The sequence below is a fragment of the Cyprinodon variegatus genome, unplaced genomic scaffold (assembly GCF_000732505.1).
Source record: "Cyprinodon variegatus isolate N-32 unplaced genomic scaffold, C_variegatus-1.0 Scaffold86, whole genome shotgun sequence".
Taxonomy (NCBI): Eukaryota; Metazoa; Chordata; class Actinopteri; order Cyprinodontiformes; family Cyprinodontidae; genus Cyprinodon; species Cyprinodon variegatus.
In genome coordinates, this window is record NW_015150539.1 from 437,840 (window position 1) to 448,722 (window position 10,883).

The following is a 10,883-nucleotide window of genomic DNA, read 5'->3' on the forward strand; positions in this document are numbered from 1 at the left end:
ATCTGAGGTCTACACGAATCAGATATTTAGTTCCATATTCCATGTTCTATTTAGCATTGTATTATGGAAGAGGATTAGGGCCACTGAAAAAATAAAAAAGTTAACAGATTTTTTTATTTCAACTTAACATGGGGAAAAAAAATCAGAATTCTGAGATAACGTAAGATTTCTGAGAAAAACTCAGAATTCTGTGATTAACGTTAGAATTCTGAGTTTTTTCCCATATTAAACTAAAAATAAAATTTACTTTTTTTACTTTTTTTTACTTTTTCAGTGGCCCTAATCCTCTTCCGTACCATATTGATAAATACACTTCGTAAAAATATAATTTCAGTGCACCTTCAAAGACAAATTATACAGACACGAATTGAAATGTGTTTGAAAGATGTATTTGGAGAAGCCTACACGTCAGATCTTAATACAGTTTATTCATCTCCAAGTCATCTCTAAATAACAAACTCATAGCACATACCACTTAAGTGTCATAAATAGAGCCAAATCAAGGATTGAGAGAAATCAGTATTTGGAGAAAATAGGGGGAAAAAAGCATCCCAGCTCAAGTGTCTTGCTGCTGTAGAACTTATTTACATAAATAAGTTCTACATTTGCAAAATCCAACATTCAGTCTCATTTCTTTCAGTGATCTTTTTCCTTCATAAGTTAAATTTATCTTAAATTTATCTTAAACCCCTCATATCTCAGATACATTGCACAGAGCCTGCCTAAAGCTGCTTAGGGCTCCATAAAATGACAATCATTCCCCTAAAGTGTCCTAGGAGCCTACTTGGCTAGAAGTGGGACCCCTGATGAAACTCTGCTTAAGGCCTTTTATTGCTCTGGGTTAAAGCCAGAATCTGAGTAGACATGCAGATACACACTAGGTTTGCATTTTGATATTTAAATTGTTATGAACCATCTCATAATTGGGATAAAATACAATAAATTAGAGCTAAAACAAATAATCAGATTAATCACAATTAATACATTTTAGGAATAATCATCAAATAATTTAGTAATTTATTAATCGTTAACTGGAGGATAGAAACTAAACATTTAGATCATTTAGAGCAGGGATTAATCCAAATTGTAAAAAGATATGTCAATATTTTGCATTTCTAATAGAAAACTATTTTGTTCTTCGATACGCTCCATCCAGAACTCCTCAGATGGAAAAGTTTTGGTTTTACCTGATTAATTTCTGAAAAGAAAATATTCTTGGATTTTTAATAGAGTAATACAAATAAATTAACAAATAAATCATTTAGCAAAATAATAGTTAGTTGCAGCCCTACTTAAATCTGTCTTTATTAACAGGAAAAAACCAAAGTAACATAATTATCATGAAGCCCATTATTGTTTGTAAACAGTTTAACAAAAAAAATCTCATACAAGTTAACAAAGGACAATGCAACCTGCCAGAAATGTGAAATAATATTAAAAGCTGAACTCATCTTTAAGCCTAAATGTAGAGCAACTTGAAGAAAGAGAGAAGAAATTCTTATGTTATGAAATTGACTTTGGTTTGAACTGGGTAGGACAAGTTTTTAAACAAACAGCGCCATCCACAGGACAGAGGCAGTACTAGACAGAAGTCCACTGCAGACTTCATATGAAGACATTTTAATTTTTACATTTTATAGAAATAATTTACACCCTTCAGTTTCATAAAAGTCATCCAACTACAGTAGTTTTTATACTACCCACATTAAGCAACATGAAGGACATTTAAAGGTCATATAAATCTATTTAATTTAAAGCCAACATAAATAAAGAAAAAAACATGTCCGCCAATCACAGATGAGTTTTCCTAACAGTCTCATTACAGCAGTTTTAAAGTGATCGTCCAGTTTGCAGTTGGTGGATCAAACCCTAAAAAGGCCTCTATGTCATCTCCTCGCCAATCAGTGATCTGAAGGTGTTCAGCTCTTTAATGCTTGTTGAAATCCTGAATACAAAAACATTAAGAAAAAAGGTAAGGAATCTGTGTATTTTGGTTTAAGAAACCACAGAATGCTTAATAAATGCAGTGAGAGTTATTTTATCACGAAGGCTACATATTCCCACCTTCCAAAGGCGTTGAGGAGGGAGATGACCTCCTGCCGGCTGAGCTGGAAACTGGGTCGTTGCCCTCTGGAATGGGGCAGCGCTTCAATCTGTCGCTCTGAAAACAGAATCTTCAGCGCCGTTCCTAATCCCTGAGTCTGGCCAGGACAAGGGAAAAAAATCAATTTAAAAAGCACATAATACTAAATCGCTTAACGTGCTAAAAGGGGATTTTTTTCCCCCCACACATAAGAAAAAACAAATTATAATTTAAAAACAGTTTGTAAATAAAATCACTGTCCACTGATGGTAAAAAAGCAAAAATTCAACCAACTTGTATTGAAGGTGATAAAATGCCACATCACACAAAAATAAAGCTTAAGAAAAAAAGAAAAGAAGGAAATCCTTGAGCACAACTGTAGCTTTAAGGAAATAAAAGGGGCTACATGGGTGGATGGGATTTAAAAAAAAACTGAGTAAAACACGCTCTGGTTTCTCATAAATTTAACAAGTTGTAGTTAAATCTAATTCCTATTGCTTCGACAAAGATTTCTTAATATTTGAAGTAATTTTCATCTAGCCACAGGGAACACCGCTCTCTTACTACAAGATTTATTTAGGCAATGCTATTGACTCTCTATTGATAAAGAGATCAGTACAGTGATATGAATCATAAAGGTAACCTGTTGGAAAAACTGATACAAACAGAAAATATCATCCCAGTAATTAATCCTAAGTGAAGCGATAAGGAAACCGTCTTAATAAAACAACCTCTTATCCAATTTCCTGTTGGTGTACCGTCCAAGAACAAATTAATTGTGTGCAAGTCCCTGACATGTGACCCGTCTACTGCGTGCATACTCAGAGTGGGAGGGGAAAAAATGGAAAAAGTATTCATTTACATTGCACATTTTCTTTCCTGAAGGCTGTTTGCGTTATGTTTCTAAAGTTAAAACAAACATCTATTGAAGTGCAAACAAGTTAAAGTTAACAGTAATTCACTTTTGAACATTTGTATAGTTGAAGCCTTCCAACCAGTTATAAGACACACCCAAACACTCATAAACCCATTGAAAACAAAACACAGTGGCTGTATCATTATCCAATGTGCCGTACATCTATGTTTTCACAAACACAAAAATTATCTGTATAAAGGATAAATGTAAAAGTGACTCATTGTTACAGTGAGAATGTTAGAAATGAATGGAATGATGTTATTAGTATTTATAATTATTAACTTAAGGATCGGATAAGTTAAAGCAGGATAAAGCACACCTGTAGTTTTCCCCACAGCCGACATTTAAAGCAGCCAACACAGTCCATGATTTTTGAGATGTTGCGAAAGGCCAGTCTTACATCCTCCTGATGAAAAAGGAGAAGAAAAAAAAACGTTACATAATTACATTTCCACCAACATTTAAAGAAGAAATAATAAACCTAGTCAGCACTAACTGAAGCCAATTGCATTACATTTGCTGTATTTTATCCACACATGACAATAAGCTGTACAAGGAGCGCCCTCTACTGGGCAAAAGAAGAAAACAAGACCGTGTCATTTTTTTTAGCTGTTCAGGTTTGCAGGCTTCCAACAGTTTTTCCCAATTAAAGTTCAGATATTTTCCAAGTATAAAAAAAAATATTTAAATAAGTTAAAGAAATAAAGATTTTATATAGAAGTGATTTTTTGTAATCTTTATAACAACCTTCAGTTTAGCAGCTTCTTTTTCATCTCCAGCAAACAGGGAAGTTTCATCAAAGTGCAGCGGAAAAGATCTGGAAGACAGCAGAGATGAGCAAAATCAGTTTCAGACAGCAACATAATTACTGCAAAAAGGACGCATAGAAAACATGTTCTACCCAGTCAACAGAGAGGACTAAAACCCTCAGATGGCTTGACTCTCAAATCTTAAAGGTATAGTGGAGGATGTTTTTTTTTTTCCAAGTGGATCATCAAAATAAGTGGTCCTCCTAATTGTCAATCATTCTGGTGATATGTTTACGTAAGGCTGTCCTTACCTGCCCATTTTCACTTACTGGTGGTGAGTCTGACGTAGTGGAAAATTGAAAATCTTCTTTTGGAAAGTAAGCTTGTATAAGTGATGCAAAAAGTAACTTTCAAACAGAGCTTGCACAGGGAGAGATGCAGTAGGCTCCTGCATGCTCTCACACGCATTCAATAGGCATTCCTTCTCAGGAGCGCCGTGCATGTGTATTTTTTTTTATTTATTTTTTTTAAATGGAGAGTACTGGTCTTTTCAAAAATCCTCACTAAATGTAGCACTTAGAAGTAGCAGGTTTGTTTGGACTAACTCTGGATTTTCCCTCATTTTTAGCACAGATATGAACAAGCAGGTGTAGGAAATGGTGTGATCTCTGCAAGAACCTGTTGAGATCACAGCACAAATTTTCCAACGCCGTCTCAGTCTGGAGAGGATCATCAGACCAGATCAGTTACTTATCCAGAGGAATACATATTCCCAAAATTAGCTTCAATAAAGATGCAGAATTTTAACATTTTTAGCAAGCACTGAATAAGAAACATTGAAGCACTTTCATGTTACAATCATATGTAGAGAAGGAAATATTGGCAGTTTGAAGATGGCCTCAAACATTAAATTGTTTTGAGAAACACATCATTTACATATGTTGAATAGAATTATTAGATACTTCAGATGGTTAAAGTCACACATAATAGCTTACAGTTGGAATTTACATGTTTTTAACTCCATCTCCTCTTGTCTGCTGTGTTGCACTTAGACCTACATTCAGTCCTGGTCTGTAATTCTGATAGTGAAAGTGTTTCAATGGATGAATGTGAAATGCACACTTCCAGGCTTCTGTCCATTGATGAGGACTTCTTGTATGCTTGTTCTTAACTTAGGGTTAACTAGATTAGAGTTTATTAATCTGATTGTATTCACCTGTTCTGAAGCTGAAAACTGTACATAGTGCAGAGAGAAGAGTAAGACCACTCAGAGTTATGAGTTTCTACTCAGGGAAGGAAGGCTCAGGTCATTAACAGGACGCTGGAGAACTTAACTGCATAATGAGGAGATAATTCACTCATTTGATTCGGGTGTCTAAGAAGTGCAGGACACCAAATCTCCAGGACTAGAATTAAAGACCCGTAGTATAGACCAGTAATGAGGGTTTATGAATGTGTGACAAAGGAACATACTGAAGATATACAAACCAGGAGTTTAAAACAAATACATTTAAGGGCATAACTGAGAAGAAATCTTTCTCTCTATACAAGAAAAAACATTGTGAAAAAGCCAGAAAGTAGAGTTTAATATCAAAGTACCCAACTCTAATAGCATGTTGTTAGTTTTCATTGGGTTTGTAGACTGACCTGGCCAGCTGCAGAATGTCAAGAAGCAGCTCTTTGTGTTTCTGGTCTTCCTCTGGTCGGCCCGTATACAGCCGGAAGGACGGCTGCTTAAAGAAGGGGAGAACTTTGGCCAAAGCTCGAAGTTCTATCAGATACAGGAAGTAGAGGTTGCGGAGCCTCTTGGGGCCCTCACCAGCGGTCAGATCAGAGTCGAAGCGCTGCCTGAACTCTGAAACATTGTGTCCCCACTTACTCTGATACCAGCTGTCTGAAAGGAAAAAGGATCAGAGGGCGACTTAAAAACAACCCCAACATAAAAGTCTAATCCCACGCTTCAAGTGCCTCACCATTCAGCAGGTAGCGGGCGCTCAGATGCACACTGATGCTGGCGTGCAGACCAGAGATGAGACGGTAAAAAGCTCTCTTCTCCACACACTGCCCTGAGAGAGGAAACAAACAACGAAACATGAAAATTGGAACACATCATAAATGTCTGCAGATCAAATGCAAATTTACCTTCCAGCCAGCTGTAGAAGGTTCTAGCTGTGAACAAGGTCAGATTGTTAGAGATGCGTCACTGCAGAATAAGATGGCTGGATGGAGCATTAAGGAAAGCCTACCGTCAATTCCTGAACTGCTCTGAAAGGAGCTGGGATTTAGCGGCCGCTTAATGGTAAAAGGTCTGTGTCAAGGACATAAAGAGAATGATGTAAAATCATATCCATTTAATCCCACTCTGCTTGATTTTTTAGCAGAAAAAACAAACAGCATTTTTTTTCCTGCTGCACACAGTTAAAATCCCCAAATATAGATTTTACCACAGGACATCTTTAAATTGGAAGGTTTAATTTAGCAGAATTAAACCTCATCATAATATATCCTATGAGGCATCAGAATTAAATGAGCGTTCAACAAAAATAAACATGAGGTGCACAAAACAGGTCGAAATGGAGAAGTAACTGGTGAAACTCATAATAACCACCTTCTGTAGCAATAATAATGCATCTCCCCTCCAATTTCTAGCAGTCTATAATCGCTATGGTGATATTCTGGTCAACTCCTCTTCGCATCATTGCTTCTGGTCTGGACTGAACCCATCCTTCCATCACTGGGACCTTTGTTCTGCACGATCCAATTTGGAATACTCTAAAGCAGTTGGACAAACAGCCTTACATTTGACTCTAGTCTACAAAGGAGTTAATGGTTGATTTAATGACAAATGTTCAGATTATCATACCTCCACTACCATGCTTTAAAATTCAGCCACGCATTTTCTGTTTTGGTTTCTGCGCACATTAAATTGTGTTTTATCACCAAGCATTTTTACTTTGGTAAAACAGAACCAATAAACATTATACTGGAATCTAAAACCACTTTCTACGGACATATAGTTTTTTTTACTCCTAGCCTTCAGATACAAGCAACACTTGTAGTTATTTGAATAACAGTCATATAACAAGCGTTAACATTTGACATGCTAAGTGGGGCCCATAAAGGCTTAGATGGAGCTCTTAGATTATTGCTCTAAGCACTACACTGACCGTTCTTGACATTCTGCAACTATTTGAAATGTTTTGCACTCGTGAATAATCAATCACACTATAGAGCTGATAGATCCAAAAAGGGTTTTCTACTGTTTAGAACTAGCTGTAGCTTATCTTTAGCTGTATATTGACCTTTAATTTCAGGTCAGGACCAAATATTGATAATAAAAAAAAAAAAAGTTAATCACATCAAACATAAAAGCAAAGATGTTTGAAGGTGTGTGATCTGTGTTGAGGCTTACTTAAAGCAGTTCTCCTCATAGATGCTAGTCCAGATCTGCCACGCCTCCGGGCCATTGTAGCCCGTGTAGCGCTCCGGGTTCAGCAGCAGATCCACATACTGGGAGTCCGGTGACTCCTCATCTGCAAACAGCAACACGTTAGCCACAATAGGTAATGCATGTGTCTGGGCATTTTAGCAACATTTTTACAGAAATAAGGGGAGTCACATAAGCAAATTTTTACATTTGTTTAAACAATATAAGTTTGATATACTTTAAAATAAAAACAAAACTGCTATTTTATTTATATAGAAGGTTTTACAGATTGATTTATACCATCAATCACGCAGAACCGCTCTGCCTCATCATCATGTTTCCTCCAATCCAATAAAGCCTCTTGGGTCTCCTCACTAAAAGCAAAGGCACAGGTTTAGCTCCACAAGGCCTGACCCAAAGCCAAGGCTGATGGTTCACAGCATCAAACCAGACAAAGGTAACATATGATGCTGACAGAGGTTGTTAAAAAAAAACAGCTTTTAACAAAAGACAGATTTCTATCGCTATTTTATTCAATACATGTCAAGAACAACAACATAATAAGCCTATATTGAGAGGGTTCACCTCAGAGAGACATCTACAGCTCCAAGATGTTTCTCCTTCTCACATTCATCCAGCTGCTCCTTGTTTGCCTCTGCAGAATACTGAAAACACATGGAAAAATATGTATAGAAAGGGGGAAAAAAAAGAACATATGATTTTTTATGATCATATAAAAACACAAATAACTTCAAAAACAACTGAAAATCTGAAGCAAAGGAACAGCTTTGTTGTCAGTAAGTTAGCAGAAGCCAGCTGTGTTCTGGACGGACTCACCTTGCTGTGCGGAGACGATCGGAGTCCCTCAGGAACCTCGTTCTAGGAGCAGATACAGATTTAATGAGCTTCAATTATTATTTCCCCTTCTAATCTTTCTATGGGGTTTGGGTCTGTGGGTCTATAATCTATAATATAGAACTGATACTTTTTTCAAACTCAGACCCATTAGATCATAGTTTGTTTCTTTCATGTTTCTGTCTGTTTTGTGTTTGAGAAACTTGTCTTTCTGCTCTACCGTTGATGCAAAAATAGATCACTGACATTAGTTTGCTTTTACATCCCACTCATTCAGAGCTCCCTTTAACATGAAAGGAGCGACCGACAGTTCAGATGTTTGAAATACTTAAATAAAATGACGTATCATTCAAATCCACTTTTGAATCATTCTGATATCAAATGACTCCAACATCTGTACGAAAAGGCAAAACATGAAATACTGCATATCATTTAGAGATATCAGATAAGAGGGATGAGATGGAAACTTACAGGGGAGCAGGGCTTCACAGCACAGTTTCTCAGACCACAGTGACTGTCGGCCGCCCAGAAAGGACACGGTTTGTTAAGGTTCACCTGTAAAACAAATCACCAGGAACTCTAAGATGAAGATTGATTAATCCAAGAATCTGTGTGTGACACGATTGTTTGCATTACTTTGTAGAACCTGAAGTAGTCAGACTCCAGAAGAGTTTGAAGTTTGGGGAAAAGCTGCTCGTTGTTGAAACTGTCGATGGTCTCTACGTCACAGGCACAGTCATCCAGTTCACCCTTGACCTGAGAAAGAGGAGGGGAGCTTGGTTAGTGAATATATGTAGACTTGCAGCAAAGTGAGGTTTAATTTTACCATCCTTCACTGATGAATGTAGTGGAAAAATATTCTGAATTGTTTCACTTTTGTTACTAGTGGCCCAGGCACAAAACCCTGAGGTTCTCCAGAAACAGGTCTAAATTGAGGAGTAGATTTGGATAAAAAAATGAAGCCAGCACAATGCTGTTCTGTTTCCATCATGTAATTCAATCTCAGTATAAAAATAAAGTTTTTATCAGGGGCTGCACAGTGGAAGTGGGTGGCATTGCTGCATTGCAGCAAGAAGGGTTTGATTCCCAGCCCGGGGTCCATCTGCATGGAGTTTGCATGTTCTCTCTGAGCATGCGTTGGTTCTTGCCGGGTATTCTGGCTTCCTCCCACAGTCCAAAAACATGACTGTTAGGTTAATTGGCTTCTCTAAATTCTCCTTATCTGTGAGTGTGTGCCTGAATGGTTGTTTGTCCCTTTTGTCTCTGTGGTGCCCTGCAATGGACTGATGACTTGTCTAAGGTCGACCCTGACTCACGGCTATCGGCCATAGACAGCTGGATATAGGCAATTTCAATTCAATTCAGTTTATTCATATAGCAACAATTCACAACACGTCATCTGAAGGCACTTTACAGTTCAACAGATCATACAGTCAAATTTATTCAAAGTTTTATATCTAAGTAAAACCAGTTGATTGCATCGACTCAAATGCAGTCCCTTACCCTAAGCATGCTTGTAGCGACAGTGGAGAGGAAAAACTCCCTTTTAACAGGAAGAAACCTCCAGCAGAACCAGGCTCAGTGTGAGCGCCCATCTGCTGAGGCCGGCTGGGGTTCAAGGAGACAGAAGCAGAGATACAAGAAGCAGCTGTAAAAGGCGGCCCGTCCAGGAAACACACAGCCAGGGAGACGAGCTCTGAGCCACCTTCCATATCAGAGGATGAAGAGAGCACATCATGCCAGTCACAGTCAGAGAAACAGGACTACACAGGAAAAACAGGCTGATCTCCAACATCTATAAACAGAGGTGTAAGGCAAAGACACCAGCAACCTTCGTGACCCCAGCATGGATAAGCGTGACAGAAAATGGATGATTGTATCAGAAAGTAGCACTACAGTGCAAACTCAAAGGGCATTAATTAATTAATTAATTTAATTAATAATTACCCAAAAGGACACAAGGAAATCAGTAACACTTAGCTTTAAATGACTGAAACTGCTCAGACAAGATATGTATAATAAATATTCAGGGTATTATCTTCATTTAACTTTCACGTTTGTTTGGTTATTTTTTAAGGTTAATTTCATTTCCGCCGCTTTGACGTTTAATTTAGACAGCTATCTACAGCTCTCCGCTCCGTGCTTTCTATTTACAGCTTTTCATAAAGTTTTTACGCACAGTTGGCCAAAGAGATTCATCAACAACGGTCGGAGGATGAAAGCATCTTCCCATACCTGTTAAAAACGGGATCAACACTGAAGCATAGGTCTCTTACCTGACAGAAACACCTGCTGTGCGCAGATCCCAAAACCTGGAGGAAGAGGAGGAAGAGGAAGACCACCCGCCCCATCACGACTTCTCTCACTTTATTATTAGAGCAGTTAAATTAAAGCCTCCTCTCGGTTCGTGTGTTTTGTTGGAAATGAGGAAAACGCTTGAGTTGTTCAGCAGCAGCAGCTGTGAGGAGGCGGTGATCTCACGCGCTGTCATTTCCTCATATTTCCTCATTTCCAATCCGCTACGTGCTCTACGTGACGGCAGGCTGCCGGGCTCATAAACTCCCACGTGTTTTATTCTGCGACTGTTCAGAAAAATAACATTTGTTGCTCTATCCGCAGTCTGCCTGCCTCAAACAAGACATATTTTGTGATTTAAAGCGTCTTGGCAATTTGAGTTAATCTCCATAATGTAGTACCTCAAATCAACCACAACGGGGCGGTGGAGCATTCATGTAGGCCTAATGTCCTTAGTTTTATTTATTTAATTTATTTTATTATATATTTTTTTTTATATACACTGTAAACAGGGGCGGAGCTAGATGGGGGGGCCAGCGGCCACCCTTAGAAAATCAT

General features: G+C 38.0%; 1 protein-coding gene across 1 annotated transcript; it reads right to left on the reverse strand.

Annotated features, from left to right (window-relative positions):
* Positions 1-1,214: 1,214 nt before the first annotated feature.
* Positions 1,215-10,558, reverse strand: ero1a (endoplasmic reticulum oxidoreductase alpha). The gene is made up of 15 exons (XM_015373363.1): positions 10,307-10,558; positions 8,667-8,786; positions 8,502-8,585; positions 8,013-8,054; positions 7,761-7,840; positions 7,476-7,549; positions 7,161-7,281; positions 5,995-6,056; positions 5,891-5,917; positions 5,722-5,814; positions 5,396-5,642; positions 3,747-3,816; positions 3,319-3,405; positions 2,065-2,201; positions 1,215-1,945 (listed from the first exon to the last, which is right to left on the reverse strand). The coding sequence occupies exons 1-15, from the start codon at positions 10,379-10,381 to the stop codon at positions 1,882-1,884; spliced, it is 1,383 nt and encodes a 460-aa protein (XP_015228849.1). The 5' UTR covers positions 10,382-10,558; the 3' UTR covers positions 1,215-1,881.
* Between the last annotated feature and the right edge of the window lie 325 nt (positions 10,559-10,883).